Raw genomic sequence first — 27,412 nt, 5'->3', positions numbered from 1 at the left:
TTAGAACATCGTGGACACATTCTTTTATTCCGACATTATTTACCGGGGTACAATATTAAGTGCGATGACCGCCATTTTTATATTTCTTGTCCAGGGATTTGCTAAAACACGCAAATGACTATTACATGTAACAGTGAGCAATGGAAATTAATCATATTAACATGCTATAATTTTGCATGAGATATTGTTGTAAAAAATAAATTTGATTGAGAGTACATTCACAATTTACTGTTGTATCATCATTGTTCGTGGAGGATCAATGTTCGTGTATTTCTTGGGTCAACCTTACCCATGAATTTACATCCCCACGAACATTTTTTTGTCAGCGTACTGATTAATTAAATCTACCAAATAAACGAGCTGCCCACAAAATTACATCCCCACGAACCAATAAAATTTTGCTTGCCCACGAACATTGACCTCCACGAATTTAAATGATTCCACAGTAACAGTCATCAGGAATTTCACAGTTTTGTTTGTTCAATGATGTATAGCACTAATACCCCGTAACGGCACGTGGATCTGTTAATCATGCCCCGCAGGTGTTTAAACCAACGGGTGTTAACACCTTTGTGTACACTGTGTATATCCCACTATCTGTCAGACAATTAAAATTCTATTAGAAGCCAATCTTTGTATAATTCAGTGTACCCCTTGGCATATAAAACAAAGTAGTTACGACTAGCGGTATATTTGGTAAATAATTTTAGGAATTTACTGGCAACAATTTATTTCACACATTTTACATTTAAATAAATATCACAAGACAATGAAAAAATATTTAAGTATACTTTTTCAGTTAATCGTTACAAATAAATAGTTAAAAAAAAAATTACAATTGCGATTGTGAAAACTCCTCCGTATTTTAAACTTTGATACGGTTGCGGTTTTATTTTTAGTAAACAATTGCGACTTCCAACTTCACAAGATGGACACAGCATGTTGTAAATATACTTTGAGACATTATTGATGATATAATAAGTTTTTTTGTACATCGACGGATATTTAATGGAACTTATTTTGTAAGAAATCAATGGAATAAATATTTAATTCTTTATTGTTTATTATTTTTTTCTCAGTAAAGTAATTTTAAAATATACGAAAATGGCACAGATTTGCTTTAAAATTGATGTAAATTTTGCTGATTTTGGGGCAATTTTCGTAAACTTGGGCCTTAGATAGGTCAATTCGTTAAATAGGATGACCCCAGTATTTCTGAGAAAAAAAGTATCGTCCTATCTTCCAAAACTTGCGGTATATATTCTGTCTTTTGCATTGAGATATGTGCGCTGATTCAAACACAGGCTAATATATTATTAAACAAGTACAAATTTTTATCACAAACAAATGCATGTAGTAATTTTGGTCAAAATGTACTAAATACATGTAGATTTATAATTGATTTATAATTGTGCTGAAAATCTGTTGATGAGGAAAAGGTCGTAAGATTTTGAGTACTACACTCATTTATATAATTATATATGTTTACAGTTTATAAGCATCATATATACTGTAGATGTACTTTTTTTTCTGGGTGGAATTAATTTAAGCTATTTATGTGGTCTTAATTTTTCTGCAGAAATTTGTCATGGCGTACTTAAAGCCCATTTAAGAATCCAATGGCAATCCAGAAAAATCTGCATAATTTTCTACCTGCGGGTTAAGCAGAAATTGTGAATTATGACCTTGTGGGAAAAAAAGTATGTTTACAGTATCAGGTACATAAACTGTCCATAAAAAACATGTACGCTGTATGTAAATATTTATTAAGTTCTGTGTATTTGATAAAGGTAAAGTTTGTGGACTTCGGGAACTGTGAGAACCTCTCCTATGACAAGATTCGCGCAGATGTACAGGACTTCATGTACCTACCTCCCCAGTGTTTTGAATGTGTGCTGTACAACATACTGCCAGTAAGTCAGCAATCCTGGCTCCACGCCCACCCTCATCCCCAACCCCCACCCCCAATATTTTATCAGTACTGATATGTTTTTTCCATTGTGTAAACTTATGTGAATAATACAATTTTGAAAATGTTTCTTCTTCGTTTCTCGATTCAAAAATTACATGAGTATTTAATAAAATTCAAAATATCTTCAAAGAAAATATGCTTTTTCTATTGATATGTACTTATTTTCTTTTTTCAGAACTCAGACAGTGGCAAGTGGCCCAAGAAAGTTTTGGACTACATGCATAAATTGTGTGTGACAAAAGCCTGTGTTATTGATGTTATGGAGGTAGATACTTAGTAGATATTCTCTTCTTTGTAATAGTAGGAAATACAAGTGTGTATAATGTGTTAGATCTATTTTTTATGAAATTTCATTTTGTAAGCATTTTGTCAACATGATTCCAAAAGTCACTGGTGTGTTAATGCATAACCAGTCCTAATAAACAAAAAAGAAAAGTTTACTTAATAAATTGTTATTGGTACAATGTTGAAATATTAATATGAGAGAAACAGGTGAATTGTTAAGCACAGTCAAACCTCATTATCTCAAATTTGATGGGGCTGAGAAAAAGATTTGAGATACCCAAGGATTTGGGTTATTGAGATATACAAGGGCTGTTTGGAAATTATTGAGACATTTACTTTTACTCCAGAAAGGACAGAGATAAATTCATGAAAATTCAATATTTTATAAAGAACAAATAAAACATGTGCAGAATTTATAATTTATAGGATAATTAGATAAGTCCTGGTGAAATTATAAACTTGCATATGTCTGTCGACCTGGAGCAGCATCACTGCGTCATTTTGACGTCACGTCAGCCGGACATGTTTTCGCATGTGAAACGATCAGGAAGTGTTTACTCTTCTCTCTTCGTTATCACATATACCATTCCAAAAATCAAACTGTCTCTTTTCTTAAACAATTCTTTAAAATGAAAAAGAAAAGAAAACTTGTGCTGTGTCTACCCCAGTGTGAAATATACATGAAGTGTACATGTTGACTTGGCATCATGCAATACCGATTCATGCAACGCGGGTCAACATTATTTAGTCCGTAATAATTGATGGTTGTTTGGAGCTTTTGTTTTTAATCTCGTTGAATTATTTGTAAGAAAAAAGATATGCCAGTTAAAAAACAAACCCTTAGACATGTTTTTTTTCTAATTGTTATTGTTTTAGCAGGTCATTTAATCTGGAAAAGAGTTCTCCATAGTGCTACACAAAATTTTAGATATTCTCGCAGCGCCACCTTGATGTCAAAAATCCATTCTCTTGACATCATCAGATTTCTATACCGCGCTTAAATTTATTTATGATCTCCATATTTCTGATCAAAAATCTAACAAACTTGCACAAAATGAAGTAACAAATTGAAAAATTATATACATAAGTTGAATTATTTTCACTCTTTCTATGAATCCACGGGGAGTTTGGACATTTGTGTTACATATTTTCAATATCTGATTACGTGACTGTGCCGGGTACCCCTGTCATTGCATCATTAATATACCATTGAAGAGAAGAAATAAAATATTTGTAAAAAATTTGTTGCTTTTATTAATTCTTAGTGTTTGTTAAACGTATATGCAAATTTTCACCAATAGACGTTTATTAGAAAGAAGAATATACACAATGTCTCAATAATTTCCGAACAGCCCTCGTGTAATACAGAAATAAAATGTGGTTGGGAGTTCCAACTCACCTCAACCTATCCTTGATATTGAAGATGTTGATGTTCACGCTGCCAAAGTTCTGCTGTGTCATGGGTGTATACCATCTAGAATATGATCTGGTTTTATTTACAGGATAGAGTTGAAGGAGAGCCATTGAAGGTTAAGATCATGTTACCGGACCATCAGGACTTTGCCTCTGTCTTAGAGATGGAGGGTCTGGCTGTGAAAGAAGACAGTCTGCTGGAACTGATGCTCCACAGTCAGGAAATAGAGAAAGTACTAAAGGTACAGAGGTCAACACATCAACTCATTAATTCAGTTCATTAATGTTTTTTTTTTTCTACACTTCCATTAATAGGCCTAAGCTAGTGATTGAAACAGGGATCGACATTAACGGTTGTCCGATTGCCCGGGACAAGCAAATTCTCAGTTCGGGCAAGTGAAATTGTCGACGTACTTGTCCGATCGGGCAAGTGAATTTTTTTTCAAAGAAATGCACATATTTATTTAGTTTACATTTATTTATAAATAAAACAATAAATTGAACACTTGATTCCCGCCACGCACCTTATTGACAATGTTTTGCATACGGAATTCCTTGATAGCGTTTCTGGATTATACCATTCATTTAAAAATCGGGTTTGTTATTTTCCTTCGTAGTATATACGCTCTACATCTACCAAAATTTTGTTAACTTCTTATTAGGAAATTAGACTATTTATTCATGCACAGAATGTAAGTACAGTGTAACTCAATGTATCATGATCAGGATAAAGATGTATGTTTCGTAGCCTACCGAAATAATTTGTTTAAAAATATAAATTTTATGAAAAGGAAATTAAAAGGAAAGGGGTATTGCTGCATGGCAGTGTGTGTTAAAAGGTTAAATTTAAAAGTACAGTGGTATACATTTATGTACAAATGCAGCATCAAGCTTTTTTCATTGACTTGTAGCGGTATTTGATCACATTTTTTCTTATCGTAACGTTTACAGAAATTAATTTTTTCTTCTTATGTTCTTGCCTAATTTGGGGCAACCAAGTTTTGCATTCGGACAAGTCAAAGTTTGAGATCACTTGCCCGAAAGGCAAGTGAATCTGAAAGTTAATGTCTATCCCTGTGAAATAATCTAAATTAAATATCCTTATGTTTTCCAATTGATTAGTGTTAGCACTTTGTCAAGAAATGTAGAACATGTCTTAGGTTATTTATATATTTGCTGAAACAGTGTATAAAATAATGTATTCCTGTTAGCAATATTTCGGACATGGCTCAAGATAGTTGCACTTAAATGGCTTTTTTGTTAATTTGCAGACAAATAATCCATACAAAAGTATGCCATCTTTCTCTCCTGGTGAATATTTTACTGTTCTCATCACCCATGTGGAGGTACCAAATGTGGTAAGTTCACCTGTATAAATGGTAACACCCATGTGGAGGTACCAAATGTGGTAAGTTCACCTGTATAAATGGTAACACCCATGTGGAGGTACCAAATGTGGTAAGTTCACCTGTATAAATGGTAACACCCATGTGGAGGTACCAAATGTGGTAAGTTCACTTGTATAAATGGTAACACCCATGTGGAGGTACCAAATGTGGTAATTTCACATATCTTATACAGTAAACATCACCCATGTGGAGGTACCACATGTGTGATAAGTGTTTTTAGCTCTTCTGAGCCAAAGGCTCAAAGAGCTAATGCTATGGCCATTTGTGCGGTGTGCGTAAACTTTTTAGAATATGGGCCATAACTCAAGAACCCCTTGGCCAATTATTGTCAAATTTGTCACAGGGTATCCTTGGCCCAAGGGCTCCCTTTTATACTAAAACTGGGGTTGTGACCCTTTAACAAGGGGAGATAATTAGGAAAATAGAAACAAAAGTACTGGTTGCTAAAAAATCTTCTTCTCAAGAACCACTGGGCAGATTATCACCAAACTTACACAAAAGGATGAGGATATGTTGTAGATTAAAATTTGCACGGGGATTTACCCTGGGGCAAAGGGCGTGGTCTCAAGGTCACTTCAAAGTTGACCAAAAATTACATTTTATTAAAATGTTGATATTTTGCTTACTATAAGGACTAGGATCATCAAATCTTGTCAGTTGGTGCATCTAAGGACCTCATATGATGTTGACTCAAAAGTAGGTCACGGTGACCTACTTTTTAAATTTTGTGGCCATTCTTTTTCAAAATGATTTAGAGGCATATTTTGAACAATTTAAGGCCTATGATCATCAAACTTTGTCAGTTGATGCATCTTGGGTCCTCAAAGTACGTCAACTAAAAAGTAGGTCACCTTGACCTACTTTTTGAATTTTATGGCTAATCTTTTTTAAAACAATTAAGGTCATTAATTCGAATACGGGGAGGCTTAGAATCATTAAATCTTGTAAGATGCTGCATCTTGGGGCCATAAAACATATTTATTAAAAAGTAGGTCACAGTGACCTACTTTTTGAACTTTGCAGGCATTTGATTTCAAAGCGTTTTAGAGGCATAATTTGGACATTTTAAGTCCTATGATCATAAAACTTTGTAAGTTGATGCATCTTGGGTCCTCAAAAAAGGTCAACTGAAAAGTAGGTCACAGTGACCTACTTTTCAATTTATATGACTATAATTAAATATTTCAGGTACTAATTGGCTTAGAATCATCAAACTTTGTCAGTTGATGCATCTTGGGTCTTCGGAGTAGGTCGACTAAAAAGTAGGTCACAGTGACCTACTTTTGAAAATTTATGGCGTTAATTAAATATTTCGGATACTAATTGGCTTAGAATCATCAAACTTTGTCAGTTGATGCATCTTGGATCTTCGGAGTAGGTCGACTAAAAAGTAGGTCACCGTGACCTACTTTCGGAAAATTTATGGCTTTAATAAAATATTTTGGGTACTAATTGGCTTAGAATCATAAAACTTTGTCAGTTTAGGCGTCATGGGTCCTCGGAGTACAACAACTGAAAAGTAGGTCACGGTGACCTACTTTTGAAAATTTATGGCTTTAATCAAATATTTCGGGTACTAATTGGCTTAGAATCATTAAACTTTGTCAGTTGATGCGTCTTGGGTCCTCGGAGTACAACAACTGAAAAGTAGGTCACGGTGACCTACTTTTGAAATTTTATGGCTGTATTTAATATTTTCAGGAATTATTTGGCTTAGAATCGTCAAAATTTGTCAGTTGATGCATCTTTGGTCCTCGGAGTAGGTTGACTGAAAAGTAGGTCACCGTGACCTACTTTTGAAAATTTATGGCTGTAATTAAATATTTTGGGTACTTATTGGCTAGAATCATCAAACTTTGTCAGTTGATGTATATTTGGTCCTCGGAGTACAGCAACTGAAAAGTAGGTCACGGTGACCTACTTTTGAAAATTTATGGCTTTAATTAAATATTACAGGTACTAATTGGCTTAGAATCATCAAACTTTGTCAGTTGATGCATCTTGGGTCCTTGGAGTAAAACAATTGAAAAGTAGGTCACTTTGACCTACTTATAAAATTTTATGATTATAATTTTAAAAAATATTTTAGGTATTAATTGGCTTAGAATCATCAAACTTAGTTGATGGGTCCTCAGAGAATGACAAGTGATAAGTAGGTCACCATGACCAACTCTCAGGTACTAATTGGCTTAGAATCATCTTGGGTTCTCAGAGTGTGAATTGGAATTTCAAGGGTTTATGTAAATATACAGGATACTTCGAGGCTTCAAATAGAAGTGATAGGTTGTACAGTTTATCAGAAGAGCGATTCAAGGCCCATGGGCCTCTTGTTCTGTCTTGTACAGTAAAGCCTCAAGGATCAAAATGGAAGAGGAAGGGTATTTACTAGAATACATGTACATTTTTGCGATCAAGTTTAGTGGCATATACACATGTAGATATAAAGTACTGTACCTAAATATATACATGTAGTTGTCAGCTTGTTAGAAGGGAAGGAACTACCCATCAAAGGAGTCTGACATGCATGTGTATCTGATCAGAAACAACCTTGTCCCCAAATACCCTTTACTATTAAGGATTGCTTGATGTACATGTGCAGTCACAGTACATAGTGTTCATGCAAGCACATGCAAAGAATACTCCTTCAAAAGTTTTTTTTTTTTTCTTGGATGGATGTTCAGTGTTGCTTTTTGATATATTAATACTAACGAATGTGTTGTTTTGTACCAACAGGTTTATTATCAGCATACTAGATATAGTGGAGATGAAGCAGATGAAAGGACAGATGAGATTAATGAGCAGCTAACGAGACTAGAACAAATGTGGGTGGAGCTTAATGAGGCTGGTCCTGTAGCTCCGCCCCTAAAGAGGCCAAGGCCAGGTAGGAATGGGGATGGATAACATGTATATTTACTTCATCTTTATATGAAATTTAACCAAAAGAATAATGACCTAAATGTGATCCCTGCATTCCTAAAATTTTTTTTAAAATTGCTAGAAGTGTGGCATACGAATGTATATCTTTCAAGTCGCAGATGTTCAAGCAACTTGATAGGCATCTCATGAGAAATCCAGTGATTTTCTTTAAATAAAATGGGTGCTTATCTTGCCATTGGTGGGGAAATATACATCTAGCTTGAAGCAGACTGAAACAAAAAAAATTTACATATGATGATGAAGAATTCTATTGATTCGATATTACAGGAATGATGTGTTGTGCCCAGTTTGCAGTAGACCAGTGTTGGTATAGAGGGCTGGTCATCACGTCACCAGACCATCAGAGTCAAGTCCTTGTGTTATATGTAGACTTTGGAACTTCTGAGATAGTTACACTTGACAGGTGTGTGTGACTGAGCTTCTGTCGTGTGTTTTGTGTCATGTTGACTTTGATACAATGTACTCCCAAATACAGTGTACAAATATGGTTTGAATTTTGTGACAGCATGCTAATTGACTTGGATAAGAAATCAGTTTAGTGCGTTAACGTAGATATAATTTGGATGCACTTGAGATAGAGGATTTTTATACACCCTTCTTAAGATGGGACATATAATTTGATTTGTTTACATGGCATAAATTTAAAAGTATGAAACATGATATAGAATGAGTTAGAAATTGACAAGTCTGAAATCAATTCTGATTGGTAAAATGTGGTCCATTTGAAATTAAAAATGAAGCATTTGATTTCTGCAGAGTTAGATCACTACCTCAGCAATTTCACAGCCTGCCCGCTCAAGCTAATCGGCTTACTCTGACTGGGATACAGCTTCCCCCTGGTCATTCGTCCTGGAGTCGACAAGCCCAAGAAGAAATGCTGAGGGTTGTGGGAGCTCAAGTTGCACAGTGCTGTTTAAAGGTTGGATTTACATTTTAAAAAGAATTATTAATTAAATGGGGTGGGAAAAAAGCACATGGACTGAATAGAATTTTTTTATTTCAACAGAAGAACCAGTGCAGATTTCTTCTTTTTTTTAAGTACGGTCCCTGAAACGTTCTACTTTCTCACTTGAACGGTGAGCAAACGTTGAACGAACGCAGAGCGAACGGTGAGTGAACGATGTGTGAACGCTGAACGCAACTTGGTGAACGGTGAGCGAACGCAGGATGCGAACGGAGCGCAAACGCAAGCGCAAAGTGAAAGGTGAATGAACGGTGAACGCAAGATGAACGATTTATTCGGAATGCCTCTGATCTTTTCCTTGCATTGAAACTATTCTATTGTATTCTAATGCCTGGTGCTAAAAATGAATAAATAATAAATAAATGAACAAATCAATGAAAATTGTCCTAAGAAAGACGATACATGCACATTAAGTAAAATTATTTATTTAAGTTTCATACAATATTTTCTGCACATATGTACGATGTTTAAATTCAAGTTTTTAATAACATGATTTTTATCGCTATAAAACATTGTACATGTTATTGTTACCGAACGCTGTAGTATAAAAGATAAAATTAATCTAGTTGTAAAATAAATATGTTTATTCTTATTTGATATATAAAACCATTACAAATAATGTGGATTTTAGAAGAGAAAACTACGGACTTGTAGAATGAATTACAACGGTTATAACATCCATACATGTATTTCCATGCCAAGGCGATTCTGTGTAAAATAATGAGAAAAAAAAAATAAAATATTTTACAAAGGTATGTGGATGTATTGCATAAATACACTCGTATTTTAATGTAATAATATATTCATGTTTTATTTTTATGATGATTTATTGAGCGGACTTCTATACATGTATGTATCTGTAGACATTTCCCGGTTGTGATTATACTAGGACAAGATGATACAAAAAGGCATTCATATTATTTGCTAAATATTAAATTTTCACAACTTTATATTTAAGTAATATGCTGTCATAGTTTTTATTAAACAGACAAATGAGAGAGAGAGAGAGAGAGATTCGGTATTAGCCTCCCCCCCCTTCCTCAAATGTTTGTACCTATATCAAACAAAAATTCTTAATTTATCTTAAATACATGTATATCAGGCAGTGAATGTAACCATTTTTTAACAACAAATCCATTTGTTTTACAGTCATAATCGGTTTTATTTTCCTGCTTTAAGTTCACGACTGTCAATCAAAATCAGTCGACACTGCGCAGTGTGAAAGTCTCGCCACACCGAAGGCAAAGTGTTAGTATTTCCAAGAAGTTTTAACATTTTTTCTTATCATTTCTAGATCTGATTCCAACATTTCTATAAAAAAAAATAAATATATGAATAAAATACATTGGGGATAAACACTTGGAATGATTAAGCTGCTTGAATTTGAAACATGCTCCCTGCCAATTTAAAATATCACCACCGGCACATGTATATTTTGAACTACTATTGTCTTTGTTTAGATGCATGTTTGTTTTTAGACTGAAATTTTTGTGATACAAAACACATTAACTTCTTTTTAAATGTCAATTAAATTATACTGGAAATACTAACTAAGTTACCGATTTGGGGGGGGGGGGGGGGGGCTTTTAATCATATCGAATGGCAAACATGTAAAGTTACGGTGAAAAATATCATTACTGGAGAATCACCTTGGTTATATCAATGATAATCATGTTATAAAGGCATTTCTCTTTCTCTAATTAAAGACTTTATATATGTAAAGTAAAAAAAAAAACCTTTAATGTATTACATTTTAAACAAATATTTTTTTAAACCACACTATCAATCTAATTTGCTCTAAAGATATTTAATTAACTGGATATCTGCAGTACTGTTTATAATTCTCAGAACTAGTTCTCACATGCATTTCTGTATTATTTGAAAAAAAAAATGAGTTAGAAATAAATATTTTCGTATTTTTGCCGCAGTTGGTAGATGAATTGACTTCGATTATTATCTATCCATTAACGATTTGTCTTCTTTAACATAACAACAAAATGTTGTAGTGCTTGAAGTATCTGTATATTGCCCGTATTTAAATTTAATTTTTCAGCATCGTTCTACATAGGTACATATATACTTATAACAACATATATTTTCCAGATAAATTCAATAAGTAACCTTACAGCTAAGTAATAATAAAACTAAATATAGTAGATAATTTTTGTCCCATGAAATAATGATTCTTTAAACACGATATGTTAATTATTAAATTCAAAACCTGTAAATCCTTACTTTAAAAAAAGATAAGTCCTTTCACTTCGGAGTTCCGAATGACAATAAAGACTGAACGATAAGCGAACGCTGAACGCAAGGTGAACACAAAGTGAACGAACGAAGAGAGAATGCTGAACGCAAGGTGAACAGTGAACGCGAGCGCATGGTGAATGCTGAACGCAAAACTGTGAACGGAGAGCGAACGGTGAACGCACGCCGAACGAACGGTGAACGAACGGAAAAATGGGATAGTAGAATGTTTCAGGGACTGTACTTGATGCTTTCTATGTTAGAGAAATAATGTGCTGTAATCAACTCTTAAAAACTTTTAAAATAACTACTGGAACTGCTAGAATAATCCCTAAAAATAATAATTCATGTTAATAGCTACATCTTGAGGAACTAAACATGAAATTTCTTAACCATATTAAGATTTTTTAGCTCACCTCAACGCAGTTGGGGGAGCTTATGTAATACCCTCTGTGTCGGTGTCGGCGTCCCAGGTTAAGGTTTTTGGAGCAGTTTTCTTTTCAAGTACTTTTATGGCCTATATTAGTCAGAGATGCATGGAGGATGCTTCTAGTGTGTTTTATTGTACCAGTCAAGGTTTCAGATGCTGCAATTTCAGCTAAAGAATGACCAGGTTAATGTTTTTGGAGCAGGTTAAAGTTTTTGGAGCAGGTTAAAGTTTTTGGAACAGGTCTCATTTCCAAGTAACTATAAGCCCTATATTGACCAAACTTGCATGGATGATACATCTAAGGATGCACACTACTGGACTTGCTGGACTTGCTTCGGATGCTGAATCTGACCTATATTTTATAGATGAGTGACCAGGCTAAAGTTTTTGTAGCAGATGTCATTTCCAAGTATCTATAAACCTTATATTGACCAAACCTGCATGGATGGTACATCTAAGGATGTACACTACTGGACTTGCTTCGGATGCTGGATCTGACCTATATTTTTCGGATGAGTAACCAGGTTAAAGTTTTGGAGCAGATCTCATTTCCAAGCAACTATAAGCCCTATATTGACTAAACTTGCATGGATGATACATCTAAGGATTTACACTACTGGACTTGCTTCAGATGCTGGATCTGACCTAAATTTTTGGAATGAGTGACCAGGTTAAGGTTTTTGGAGCAGATGTCATTTCCAAGTAACTATAAGCCCTATATTGACTAATCTTCCATGGATGATACATCTAAGGATCCACGCTACTGGACTTGCTTCGGATGCTGGATTTGACTTACATTTTCCAGATGGGTGACCAGGTTAAAGTTTTTGGAGCAGATGTCATTTCCAAGTAACTATAAGCCCTATATTGACCAAACTTTCAGGGATGATACATCTAACACTACTGGACTTAAAATTCCCTGATATTCTGAAAAATCTCTGATAAACTCTGTTATCCACTGTTTAAGTACTGCTTTTCTCTGTATAAACACTGTACAGTCACTGTACAAAATCCCTGTACCTACTGTAATCCCCAGTTAATCACAGTACAAACCCACTGTTATTTTCTTTACATCCCTGTACTTTACTGTACGTCCCCTCTGTACGGCCCAGTACACTACTGTCTGTCCTTGTACGCCTCCACAGTACAGTTCTGTACATCACAGATGTGTACAGTACTTAACTTCTGTACAGCACAGTACACTACTGTTGCTCACTGTACGCGGCCCAGTTTGGCATTGTACATCACTGAACCATACTGCGAATATTTTAGACTTATTAAATGAATGAAATTTAACTTTTGAATTTCCTAATTTTTATTTTTCTCTTTTAACTTCTCTAATTGTTCAGAAGCCTTTGGTATTTTAGACTTCAGAGAATAAAATATTCCTTTCGAGAGTGATAAGTTTGTGCTGTTAGTACACTTAATACACACTAGTACCAAAAGTAAAGAATAAATTCTATAAATTATATTTAAGATCATTTAATTGATAATTATGATTCCTGTAGTCTTAAAGTTTTGAATTTACTGAGCAATTAAATTATATATAATAATTATCATTCATAGTATTAAACAATTTTAACGTCACGTTGTCATTTTCCACAGTTCGATATTAATTCGGATGACACCTTAAAAACCGCATTAAATGCGGTTAACAACCTGATTTGGTAGGCAAAGTTACATGCTAAGAAAAAATTTGAAACATTAGTTTATTACATATTTTTAAAATAGTTTTCTCAAAAAATTTAGTTCTCTCTTTCTCTCACTCATACATTTACCCTGTCCCTATAATTATTTTTTAACACGACTTGTGATAAAAAATTAATTATTGTTTGAATTGAATTTATCAATACAAATAAAATATCAAAAAATGAAAAGAATGATTCAGTGCGTAAGTTGGCTTATCATGGTTGTGGGTTAATGTGTACACTCAACAGAAAATGTATACCAAACAGGAAAACGGTGGATTAAACAGCGGACAGTAGCCAGAGATTTAAACAATGGGTGGTTACACAACGACAGGAAGCAATATATTTATAATGTCTTGAGAGCTTCAAACTTAAGATATTTTTGAATTAATAGGAACGCAAATACAAACACAGATTTAGATTGTACGTATTGGGACGTTTATTTTGATATCCATAATCAAATAATTAGATAACAAAAAACTTCAGAATATTTTCATTATTTTAATTATTGATTAAAATTATATTTATTTATTTATTTATTTATTTTAATATTTTTTTTAATTTATCATTTGGATTGTAATTTTTTTTCTCTTTCTTTAAGTCTTCAAATATAATTAATAGCAAACAAAAAACAAAGGGAGTTATTTGAAAATTCAATATTGATAATAATTATAATAAATTAGGACGAAAAATGTAACATGTAGCTGATGTGTTAATTGATGTATAAATAGTAGACTAAGTACACAATAAAAGTATACAGAACCTCTCTGTAAAAGAGGGGGGGGGGAGGGGGGAGAGAATAAGCCAATTTAATTGCAAGAGTAATCAATCAGTGTTAGATAAGTTTGTGTTTCCAAACTTTAAGTTGTGTTTCATATACAATATACACTTTGCATACCCTTAGAGTATTAAATAGGTAGGCCTAGAAATTTTGAATTTCACTATAACAATGATATTATACTTAGACGGAAAGTGGAACTGTACATGTAGCTCCATGGGACAGAGAAATCAGACAGATAGCCCTGGATCTCCAGATGGCAAACAAATAATTTTTTTTCAGTTTGAGGGACACCCTGCTGTTTGAATTCCTTAGTGAGCCAAAAAAGGAAGGACTCCCCTCCCCACCGGTTCCATTAAGCTTGATATTTATAACTAAATTTTAAAATAATTGAATGTATTTATGATTTGCTGCAAATGCTGTGAAATGTGAAATTCATTCAGGATATTTTGCTGTATTGCTATTATTCCTTTTTTTTTTTTTTTTTTTTTTTTTTTTTTTTTTTTTTTTTTTTTTTTTTTTAGGTTGAATTCGCATATTTTTTAAAAATAAAATCATTGTGCAGATCCGTATACAGACCACGATAGCACTTGGCATTCAGTATATGAAATTAAAATCGAGATCGTGTTCCGAACTTAACAATCTTCAACTAGAGGAGGAGAGAAATGTGACTAAAAAACGTGAAGATTCAAGGACATCTTTCAGACAACTCGAACAAGCCATCAAGTGATTTCGGAATTAAAAATAACTTTAGCAATCTAGTAATAAAATCATTTTTTGATGGATCTATCGCTAATTTTCAACATAACTTGATAACAATACACTTTCATTGTCTCATTATCGGGTTTCCTTGCATAATTTTACAAAGTTCCCTGATCATTTTGATCTTTGAGGTTCCTTGCATGATCCAAGAAGGTTCCCAGAACATTTTAATCCTTGAGGGTGCCTTGAATGATCCATGAAGGTTCCCTGATCATTTTAATCTTTGATGTTGCCTTGAATGATCCATGAAAGTTTCCTGATCATGTTAATCCACGAGGGTTCCTCACAGGATCCATAAAGGTTCCTTAATCATTTTGATCACTGAGGATTCCACGTAAGATATTAAACCCACATGTGCAGTTCTAATGAAAGTTTAGAGACGTGGCTATCTTAGAAAAACCAAATAAGTTATTTATTTGTTTAAAAACAGATAGCAATTACCGGGAAGTGTGAAAAAGATATATATTCGTCCATTTTCATTCGTGCGTAAAGTCCAGCGAGATTCAGAGATAACCAATAATAAAAAAAAAACAGATAAAGGTTTATAACGTTAAGTGCCTCTGCCATTTTGTTATTAATTTAATTGAAAAATAAATTAAAAAGGGGGAGGGGTACAAAACAAGTAATGATCTTAAATAAAGATCAACTTAGCCGCATACAGAGTACGCCCGCTGGTTAAATCAATACTAAGTTAACTTATTTTATTTTGTTCACTTGTTTTATCTGTTTTTGTCCCGGTGCTATTTGGAGTAACCTTGGTATTTAATTATGCTGGTGATGTCACAATTGGTGAGAATTGTTGTCATGAATGTCTTGCAAAGTTTGAATAAATAAAATACGTGGACGAGGAAGTACACTGAGCAAATGTCTAACTACTAACCAAGGCGAAAACTTTTCAGATCTCTCAAAACTTTGACAAACGGGCAATCATGTATTTTTTGACTGTGTGTGAGCGACTGATCTCTCAATAGATACGCTGACATTGGTTTTAATTTGTAATTTCTCGCCTGATTTAACGGCAAGATATAGAAGTCGTATTAATGTGCCCACATTTTGTACGTTAATCTAAATGTGGTGAATTAAATAGTGTTAACTATATTTTATACTAAGATGTAGAGAATTCATTTTATTTAACATGGCATGATTTGTAACATTTTATTTTTGTATCTAATATTTGTATATTTTTTTAACATGACAAAACTTTCCCATTTATTTCAATTATTACGGTTATTAATAGTTTTAATTTCATAAAGGTTTACACCAAAACTTTTATAAAAAAAAAGATTAAATTGATGTTTCATAGTCCAGTCGGAATCTTTGTTAAGTATATAAACAAGTTTCATTTTCGTACTAATTACGAAATGTTTCAAGTCTGCTGAATACCGGAATTATCAAACAAACAATCGGAAAGTCTGTGATGTTACTCTGTGTGTAGATAGAATCGACTGAGGTGATCCGAGTGTGTACGGTAGCGAGAAACTAAGACAATAGGTGTCACTGCTGCATTATACAGAAAGGCACTCGCCGGAGTTCACATGAAGTTAGTTACGCAACATTACGGCCACAGCTAGGTTAAGGACACAAGTTTGAGCCACTGAACACATTATCAATTGAATTCTTTATAATCTATCACTTTCCTTCACAATAGATAAATATATAAAAATAAATGATTTCTGATAATGTGAAACTCATATAAGGGAAAAAAAGAAAATCATTTTAGCCCCCCCCCTTGTTTTCTGGTAGATCGGTTTAGTGTGCGATGCGCATTTTTCGGGACTGAAAAGTGATAGATCGCACAATTATGAGTTATTGTGATGTCGTCTGAACTACATTCATTATAGATCTATAAACATATAAAAGAAAACGAACTTTAAGTGTGGATATAAACTTTAATAAAACAAAACAAGTGCAGTCCCGCGAAAGACCTGTTTAGTTTGGTTTGGCAGGGCATGTCCATACATTCTTAGTTTGGGTGGGCAAAATCAAGCAACAAAAAAAAGGGTGGTGTAACAGAGTCTTATTATTGAGGGAGCACCTCCTTAAGTCTTTTTTTCCATGAGTATAGTTTAAATATACACCTTGTTCTTATGTTCATGGGGTACATTGTGTGAACTTGCAATTATTATTATCATTTAAATAATTCAATTTGAAAATAAATTACATGCAAAAAGTTCAGAAGAAATAAAAAAAAAAATCAAATTTCAGTAGGAATTATGCGCACTGTATATACATGAAAAACTTTATTTTTACATTGATGTCACAGCCTCTGTCATTATATGTATATGAGAGAGAGAGAGAGAGAGAGAGATTACGGTAAAACTTCGCGCTGATTATCGTTTGGGCCAGTGATTGAGATATTAAACTGAGACAAAACGTTATGATGAATACGTTTGTGCCAAGTGGTCAAAGAAATTTTAAGTAAAACGACACATAAAATTAGATTCTTTTGACGCATACCAGATATTTAGGGTTTTTATGTAATTCGGGGAATTCTATTCATATTTTAAGCGTTTAAAGGTTTTCTTATGTCATGGTTTAGAGCCTAATTAGGACACAATTGTTTGATATAGTACTTAGAAATTCACGAACTATTTCCGATCAGCAGGGAAGTTCAGTAAGGACCTCGTTTATCATGAAATATTGATACCAAGTTTCTAGTGTTTTTTCGTAAAGGGGGTGGGGGTGGAAAGGGGGGGTTGTGGGGAGGTGTGTTTCCACATGAACTGTAACAAACGTCATACGATCATTATTCCTACCCATTTCAGAAATCTGTCTGAGGATACCAGAAATCCTTAAAAGCGGTTAGCAGGGATATTTTAAATTACATGTACAATTACTCCTTAATTTTAAACCAAGTCTTTATAATTTTACATTAAAAAATACATAGAGAAAAAATTCAGAGGTGCTTGTCTTGTTGAGAAATATTTAAAAAACATGTTTTTTCTATTCAATGTTAAAAGGAAATAAAGCAAGCTACATGTATACGGATATACGTACCCATTGTATTGAATAGAATAAAATGATTATTAATTGTTGAATTAAATTTATCAATTGATTTTAAGATTGAACTTAGAAAGAGACAACGGTTCCATACAATCACTTAAAATGAACTTGATTCGCAAGATTAATACTTTGTACTTTATATCGAATTCGTCGGGAATTTAGCTGCAGATCTGTAGCTTGCTGATCTGAAAAAATTGGGATGGACGACCATCTCTGGTCGTTCATCCCAATTTTTTTTCAGACCAGTGAGCTACAGATCAGCAGCTATCGGGAATTATGTTAATAATAAAATTATTTATATATTTTTATTACGTTTATCATCACAAACCAAGATTATCAGCACTGTTTTGGAGTTCAATACCGGCAATATAACTTAAGGTCAATTATTATCAACGTATTGCAGTAAAGACGGCACATTTTCAATAATTTCTCTCAGTTTATCGAGAAAAGGGGGGGGGGGTATCAGTACGTTTGACGGCGATTAGGGAATAATTAATTCTAGTTGTTTTATAATGAATATAAAGAGAAAATTATCAGTAGATGTACGCTGTACATATAAGATAATTCATGGAAAATGAAAAGTTGAAGTAATTTGAAAATCAGAAATCTAAATCACAACATTGGCTTTTATCAGCTTTTCAGTGTACACAATTATGTAGAATTAAAAACATGCAATACTATGTGGAGAAAAGATTAATATAATTAATTAACTATAAATTAAAAAAAATGTAAGATTAATATAATTAATTAACTATAAATTTAAAAAAAAAAATGGCAAACTCTTTATTTCTTTAAAATGTCCGTTTACTCATTTCTCAGATGTTAAATGGAAACTAATTTAAAATACTGGGACAAAGGTATTAAAAAAAGGGAAATAGAATATTTTCAGTTATATCTAGAATCAAGGGCGCTATATCCACTTTGAAAATTAATCTCTCAGAAATACATGTATTCAAAAGCAACCATGAAATAAAATAAGATTTTTTTTAAAGATTAAATAAATTTCCTAGGATACAAAGCTTTTCAGGGTAGGACAGAATAAAATTGTTTGTACATTGGTATATACTAAATAAACTGTAGAATGTTTTGATGTACTGTGGTGTACAGTATGAGGGTTCAGGGAATAACAGCAATGTACTGTGAAGATCAGTTATCTGTACTGCTAAAATCTGTGACGTACAGTGGAAAGCAGTGATTGCGTACTGTGAAGTATTGTGAAGTACAGTGATGTACAGAGGAAGTGTACTGTGAAGTACAGGGAGGTGCTGTGAAATGCTGTGCCTCTGTACAGAGTTGTACTGTTATGTACTGTGAAGTACAGAGGTAAGTACAGTAATGTACAGTGAAAGTACAAGGGTTGACAGAGATTTTCAGAGAAAAATCAGAATATCAGGGGATAATAAGTTCAGTAGTGTAAGGATTCACACTACTGGACTTGCTTCGGATGCTGGATCTGACCTACATTTTCCGGATGAGTAACCAGGTTAAAGTTTTTGGAGCAGATCTCATTTCCAAGTAACTATAAGGCCTATCTGAACCAAACTTGCATGGATGATGCATCAAGGGATGAACAATCTCAAAACTTGCTTCGGATGCTGGATTTGACTTACATTTTCTGGATGAGTGACTATTTTTAAGTTTTCAGATAAGTCTATTCCCAAGTAACTGCAAGCCCTATCAGACCAAAATTGCAGAAATGTTGCATCTAGGGATGCACACTCCTAGATTATTAGTTTAGTGTGGGACTTTGTCTTACTTAAAGACAACATTCGTTGAGGTGAGCTCTGTAATCTCTGATTACCTATGTTTTTTTGAGGTAGATGTTCTTGATATTGTGTTGTATGTTATGAATCTATTAGATGGTATTCCTTTCTCAGAACCTTGATCCATTAGAGGGTGAACTCTTCTTCACAGAAGACTGGAATAATGTCAAGATTGTGTATCAGGAGTTGATTGATAATGGCATCTTACATTACAGTGAGGAGACAGATTTGTAAGTACAGACCACTGCAGTTATGTGGACATGCATAGGATAGAGAATGTGGCATGGAATACTCAATATGTTATTCATAGTCAAAGCCAAAGTTAGTCAATAAAATTCAATAAACTATTTCTGTCCACATTTCAAAATTGTGATGATCTTAATATAATGTGGATTTTTTTTAAAAATGAAAACTTGCTTCAAGGAAGTAAACACTAGAAAAACCATTTAGTGAATTTATGTAAATTATTAATAAGTGAATATTTAATGATGTTTTTAAAGTAACTTTTACCCTGGGTGAATAGGTAAGTTGATCATTAGGGTTAATATTTCACCTTCACTGTAGCTGCAGGCTGTCTGTGTAAAATCTGCTTTGCTTTCTTTTGCACGCTGTGTCTGTGTAGTATATGTTAACCATATTTGATTCCTATGAAAAGGAAGCATAGACACAAGACTATTCTTGAATGCTGTGAAGTGTAGTGCTGATATTGATAGAGACTAACATCTCACTCTAAGAACATATTGTTATTTCATTTTCTTTTACCTGTCCAGAATTGGTTGAAGTAACTGTTGAAGGTCAAGATTAGAGCATTGTCGCAAGTCACTGTCAGGAGTCTGCATGTACATGTAGTTCTCTCCTACCCATGGCTGCTAGATCACATAAAGTATCGTTATCTTGAATCATTATGCCTCAAGGGTGTGATGTCATGTTAAGTAAATGAAATTGATTTAGATTAACAGTAAAAAAGTTATGTAAACTGCGATTGAGAAGTTGCGTCAAAGTTCATTTTCTGACATTGCTTTACTCACATTGGTCAATATTTTAAAGAGCTATGAAATATTGTCTTTTCATTCAAGCCTCGCCAGAATTGGAGAGGATCGTACATATTGGTCATGATTTGTGACGATGGGATCAGAGCTACATGTTTAAAGGGAACAACGATTTATCATGGGGGCAATATTTTACCGTAATTGGACTATTCTGCAATACGATAGAACTACTTACAATTTTGACAGTATTCTCTACTTTTGTGAATAAGTCTTAAATATTAATTTTTAAATTTTCTTTCTCTTTTAAAATACATTTTCTATATTTGTTTCCCCCATACATATAAAGTGTATTTAGCTCACTTCAGTGAAGGCAAGGTGAGCTTTTGCTATGGCACCCTGGCGTAGTTGTCCTGGTTAAAATTCCAGGAAAAAGTCATTCTCAGTTTATGACTTAGGGCTTAAAGTAAAGTTCCCCCAAAATAACCGAAAACTGCGGTCCAAGTTGTTCAGTTCGGTTTCGGTTCCATTTTGCCGTATTTCGATTCGGGACTGGTTTATATATTAGGATATTTTTTATACAAAAAATGGCATCGAAATCAAAAGAACGATGGCGATAACAGTGATAAATAAACATCACAACTGAATTATACCTCATTCCATGACAAAACACTTGTAACGAAAGGATTATATAATTATCAAAACAAGCATAAATGGCCAAGGTTGTAGTTATTAGTCAGTATAGTAGTCCAAAACACCGATGTCAAGACGTGAATAATTGGATAAGATTTGTTTTCAAGGTGAATGTAACGTACCAAATAAAGATTTTTTTATGTTAAATTCATGAAATGAAGTTTTAAAATAGAGGTAAATAATCGAACCGAAAAACCCGAAATCGAACCGAAAATTTACAGAACTGACCCAACCCGAAAAAATTTGGAACTGTGACAGCCCTAGAAAGTAACCCTATTCAATATATAGTGATATAAATATTTCATGTGGGATTTAATTTCGTTGAGAATTGTTAACAACGAAGTAAACAAAATATAATCCACAGTAATTCTTTCTGCTTTATAGTAATTTAGAATTAGCATTGACACTTTATCTAGAAAATTGGAGTCACACAAGGTTGTGGATGTAGAGTACTCAAAAATATTGTATGTAACCAATAGAGGTCACACATAAATGCCGTGTAAGTAGAATTTTTAGCGAGGATTTAATTTTGGCATTATTAGCGAGGGTGCTGAGATTCCTTAAATTGAATATCCCTAAAGATTAATTGCGTTTTAATAGTAATAGTTTTAGTTAGAATTTTAAAATCGCTAAAATTACTTTTCGCTAAAAATAAATATCAATTTTTAAGGATAAATTGCTAAATTTTCGTCTTGCTAAAATTTCCACTTATAGGGTATGTCAGAAAACAAGAATCATGTAATCAATCGTTGGTGAAAAGATTCCTTAAGTTTAGAAAACATTCATTGACTACATTGGAAGTATTGTCCTTTTTCTTTTATATGATAAATGCAGATTTTTAGAACTATGACTACATTGATGGAATACCAGAATAGCTCATTTAATCAGATTAGTTCAACCCAGTATACCTTACTTCAGACTTGTGATTAATGAATGTTGTCATTGGTGCAGTTGATCTCCATTGTATGTGTAGTGTCACTTAAACTCTTTGATTCTGTAATATTTGGTGATTGATACATGTTTTCATTCAAAATAAGAAAAATGCTTTCTTTCTTTGTTTAATGCAGGGATTTACTGTTGCGGCATTGAAGAAAAAATGCAAAACCAATGTACATGTTATTTTCTTTTATTATTGTCTTTTTTTTTTCTTTTGCAATGGTTGCAATAGTGAATCCTTACATTAACAAAGACATTTAATATTTGTTATCCATATAAACCATTCATATATAGTGAGTGAAAGAACATAAAATATTTTATTGTTGATCTGTATAAATCATTGATAGAATAGCCCACTTATTAAAAAAGGGCCCTAAATAATTTAGAGTTAAATGATTGATAAGTGAAAATTGGTTGACATAAAAATTTTGCATATATATCAGTTTACTATTGGTAATTGTAATTTTTCATTGGTTAATTGCAGGTATGACGAGGCTCTCTCATTGGATGATGTGTTTGTCATTGTAATTTTTCATTGGTTAATTGCAGGTATGATGAAGCTCTCTCATTGGATGATGTGTTGGAAGCTGAGGATGATGTTGTCATTGAGGAGGAAGAGGAGGAGGAAGACAGCCAATCAGATAATGAGAAAGTACCACCTAATCTCATCGCTGAGGATGATGCAGCACTTGAGGATGTCCAAATTGAGGAATAATGTACAGGGACACACATTATTATATGTTCCCATCAGATAGATTTCTGCATAATTGATGTTAGTGACTCGGCAAAGACTTCTTATTGTTTAGCTTGATTACATTTTAATGCTGGAAAGATATTCCTTTTTTTTTTTACTGTGCTTATTGTACAGTTTTTGTTCTTGAATCTGTAATAAAACATTAAGAGTAAAATTGGTTAAGTTTGAAATTTTTATTTCTTTGAGATGAGGTACATGTATACGATTCAAACCAGATATAGTGTTTAGTGCATGTTGCTTCATATTAGTCAAAGACCACAGAAGGACAAGTCACTTTTCTTAGTCAATTTTCTTCGAATTATTCTCATTACCTTATCCTTGTAATACCCGCACTTTCCAAAGAAACTTTGGGTATATTGTTGTAATCCTGGTCTGTTAACCAGTCTGTCTGTCACACTTTCTTCTTCCTGTAATTCCTCTTCAAATGTAAGCAGTAACCAATTTATCTCCAGGAAAATGATTGGTGGTGTCCTGTAGATGTGCAATAAGGTTTCAGCATTTTAATTAATTTTTTTTTTTTTAATTTTGGCCTATCCCGATCGAAATTAAACTGATCCCAACCAGTACTTTGTAATAATTGGAAATAGATAACATTTTCACAAGAATACTAAGTTTGTTTAGGTGTAATACAGGTTAAAAATTAATTGAACTTGATAATCAAATAGATTTCTTAGTGGTAAGTACAAAAAGAAGGCAGTAAATTATTGATTTATTTATTTTGTGTTAATTTTGATCAGGATCAGTTTAATTTTTATTGGGATTGGTCCAAATATTAAAATAATTATTTTCCCTAAAATTTCTCAATTTCATTTCAATTTCTTTTTAAAATATGATTAACATATTCTCCTTAGTTGTAACTAGTTTTATGAAGATTTTAACCATAGGTTTAAAAAATATTCACAAATTATGTGTTTTATTTTCATAAATAATTTTTTATTTAAAAATTGAAAATGTCTTTCCAGCCTTTATTATCATACATGTATTTTATTAGACATTCATTTTATGCATTTATTAATGGCAAATTTTAAGCCATTAAGCATCTTATTTGCAAATAAAACATTTTTTTCATTTTCTCTGAAAAAATGCAAATTTCTTAAAGATGTATTAAATAAAATTTTGGTGTGGCATTCCTCATTAAGAAAAGTAGAAATTTTGTTGTGTATTAATGAAAAATATTGAGACTATAATCCAGAAAATTCAGATTAGAAATGTGAAAAAGCAAAACCAACTCACCAGTATCGTCAATTCGTGCTCAGTGATGTACATGTATGCAGATTGAACACACCCGGTAAAACGTTAACATGAGCAATAGCAGAGCCCTGCTTACAAACAGATGTTTGACATAATGTTATAAAGAATGTCGTTGTCATTGTATTATAAGAATTTTCATGTTTGTTCAATTCATTAAACTAAACTTTTATGAATGAAAATAGAAATTTGAAATTGTACACAATAGGGGCAATGTAACTGTGTCCAGCCTCTTTAAAAGTACTTTGATATTTTAATCTTTAAAGTACATGTAGGTTAAATTTGATTAATACAAGTCTTGAATATTCACTTCACCTCTTGAAGTTTTAAGCTCACCTGAGCTGAAAAATCAAGTGAGCTTTTCTGATCACATTTTGTATGGTGCATTTTCGATTTCTCCAGAACCATGCACTAAGCCACTTTCAGCCAAAATGCCCAAAACCATCAAACGGATTAGAGTTTATTCATAGGAAGGGCCGCACCCATTTGAAAGGGAAGATAAAGAGAAAAGGCAAAATGTGAGATGGGTGTCTAAAAATCTTAAGAACCACTGAACCAGAAGAATTGAAACTTATGTGAAATCTTCCTTAAGTGATATTTTCAACTTAATTCAATTCAACCCCGCCCGCCCCCCTCCCCCGTTAGGGTGGGGTCACAATGGGTGATCAAAGTTTTTCCTAGGAATATATAGGGGGAAAATCTGAACAACAATGGTAAAAAGCGTGTTTAGTCATATTGGTGTGGAAGAATCCATATCCATATTATGCTTTTCTGTGTTTTATTCATTTTAAGCTGAAACCTATATATATATGTTTGGTATAATTCATATGTAGGGGCGTATTAAGTTTTAAGAACTTTTGCCCAATCCCAGTTGTAAAGTTTATAGACAATAAAATTATGTTCAAACCAAGAATCCTCGGGTAGTGAAGATTCACGACGAGACCACATCTTCTACTAGGGGTTATTTCATTTATATAGAAATATGTAGGATTTCGAAATGCATCATTTTTCATTGAAATATAATTTAAAAAATGTTGGAAATCAATATGTTGAAATTATTTTAAATTGAATTTGCACAAATTTATAAAAATTGTATTTGAATTTTATACAAATCTAGTTGACAAATTGAATTGGAAATGCCAAGCTAATAGCTATAGGGGGTAAGCGATCTTTCCTAGCTGTTTGAAGTAGTGACAGCAATGCAAGATGAATGCATTTTCCAATACAGATTTTCCAGCTCAACTCTTTAGTTCTAAAATACCTTAAATCCCACACACTCATAGGGATTTCTATTTTTTCAATGAGTATAGATATTAACCCCCTCCCTTTTTAGGAATAATCCTTGATCCGCCGTTACACAGTTTTTCAATGTTCGAAACTCACAGTACACTGTATTTGTTATGGCTAAATTGCTAACCTCTGCAATATTATTTAATAAAATGTAACAGAAATAGTTGGAAAAAGTAGAGTCAATGTTGAACTACTTATTGATTTTTTTAAAAATTTATTTATCATTATTTATTTTTTGGATAACATTGTGCAGTTTTTATAATTAGATCACTTGAAAAATGTTACATTATGTTTCAAGCTTCCTCTTGTATGAATCTTCTTTGTGCTTCACTATAATGCAGCAAGTTGTCTGGATGTCGGCATTTTTTTTTTCGTTTTTCAAATTGGTATTTTGAACATAATAAAACAGAAATGGGTGGCAACAGATCGTGCCTGTAAAAGTCCTCTCAATATCTTTGGTATTTTGACAAGCTCGATTTCTTAATTCATATATTTGCATATATGTTCCATATATCATGCTAGCCTGGTTCCCGAGACCTTCCGATTATGCAACTTCTGTGCTAAAGAATCTGGGGAGATAAGACGAGCCATGTGCCCATGCCCATTTTTCGGCTATGCAAGAACATTTATTGGAAAAAATCTCTCAATTGTTCGAATTTATTTAAGCATTTTAATGTTTACCGTAGTTTTCAAAAAGGATATTTATATTCTAAACAAGCTAAACAGTTGACTTTCATTTACTGTCACAAATGTCTAACATGGGTAAGGACTTCTATTAATTAATCTGCATATTGAGTGTTTACACTTATTGTGGAGATATTATAAAAATGTTAACATCGTATATAATGATAATGGTGATCTAGAAGCGCTTTTATTTAAAATAAATAAAACGGGAATAGAAGTATTCAAATATCTATTATAATTTTTATCCGGCATTTTAAATAATTTACTGTAAATAAGTTCATTACTACATGTATATATTTTATTTCCAGTGAAAAATATGTTATTCCTATAGACATTTTTTATAAAGTAAAACAAAATTAAAACCAAAGAAATCAAAAAAAAATCAGAGCATGACTCGAACACTTTCCTCAATAAACGTCCCTTTAAAGAGCTCCTCGCTAACCAGTCACACTAACATGTCCATTTAAATAGCATACAGTTCTCTATATTTAGCAAGCGTTTTGGGATTTAGAATTTTTTAAGACCATGGTGAAAATTTAAGTAAGTTAACTTAATTTTTTATATAGAGTGGGTCAAGTGTAAAAAGCAACATCTTTCCATTGCCTTTCATTAATCGTTCTCAAAAAAATGGTACGATGACCCACTCTATTTAAAAAATGTATTTATATCATCCGATTTATGTCAGTTTCTGTGAAAATTGAGCGTGATGCCATTTTGTTGTGTTAATCAGAATCATTTTCGCTGTTACAATATTCAGGTATTGTCAAATTTATATGCAAATGGTAATAAGCATTACATTAATTCAACAAAAAGTGAAATTTTTGTAAAATGAATTTATTGATTTTTTATCGATCGTTATGTAGGCATATGGCTCGGCTTATCCCCCCAGTTTCTTTCGGGAACTATAGTTTAAAAGCACACACAATCCCTTTTCACTTCCCGTTATATTTTATTTCCGTGTCAAGAATGGTATAGGAATCCAATTCCAGTCCAATTTGTCATTTTTATTGTCTTTAGTTATCATCTATTAAAATCTTTTAATTACTACATTTTTTCAGGCACAAGAGGTTTGGAAAAGTCTTGCTTAAAATATGATATACTATGAAAGTATCGATTTGCATGAAAGGATACTTTAGGGTCTTATTCTCTTCTTTCTAGGTACTATAAGAA

At 32.9% G+C, this 27,412-nt stretch overlaps 2 protein-coding genes across 3 annotated transcripts in view; one reads left to right on the top strand and one right to left on the bottom strand.

Moving 5' to 3' along the window:
• The window catches only part of LOC133204142 (RING finger protein 17-like), a 65,697-nt gene extending 42,520 nt beyond the window's left edge, over window positions 1-23,177 (top strand). For both annotated transcript variants that reach the window (XM_061339907.1, XM_061339906.1), the window contains 9 exons: window positions 1,791-1,913; window positions 2,148-2,237; window positions 3,760-3,912; window positions 4,942-5,028; window positions 7,813-7,960; window positions 8,284-8,419; window positions 8,773-8,935; window positions 19,766-19,881; window positions 22,816-23,177. In XM_061339907.1, coding sequence (XP_061195891.1) covers window positions 1,791-1,913; window positions 2,148-2,237; window positions 3,760-3,912; window positions 4,942-5,028; window positions 7,813-7,960; window positions 8,284-8,419; window positions 8,773-8,935; window positions 19,766-19,881; window positions 22,816-22,981 — 1,182 coding nt within the window. In that variant the 3' untranslated portion in view covers window positions 22,982-23,177. The remainder of the gene's footprint in view (window positions 1-1,790; window positions 1,914-2,147; window positions 2,238-3,759; window positions 3,913-4,941; window positions 5,029-7,812; window positions 7,961-8,283; window positions 8,420-8,772; window positions 8,936-19,765; window positions 19,882-22,815) is intronic.
• LOC133203839 (baculoviral IAP repeat-containing protein 2-like) overlaps window positions 1-27,412 on the bottom strand; it is a 267,667-nt gene that overhangs the window by 49,418 nt on the left and 190,837 nt on the right. The window lies entirely within an intron of this gene.

Source organism: Saccostrea echinata, unplaced genomic scaffold, assembly GCF_033153115.1.
Source record: "Saccostrea echinata isolate AGI-Se365-2 ecotype Australia unplaced genomic scaffold, CSIRO_AGI_Sech_v1 ptg000052l, whole genome shotgun sequence".
Taxonomy (NCBI): Eukaryota; Metazoa; Mollusca; class Bivalvia; order Ostreida; family Ostreidae; genus Saccostrea; species Saccostrea echinata.
The sequence above is the reverse complement of the archived record's forward strand: the minus strand, read 5'-3'. Positions and strand labels throughout refer to the sequence as shown.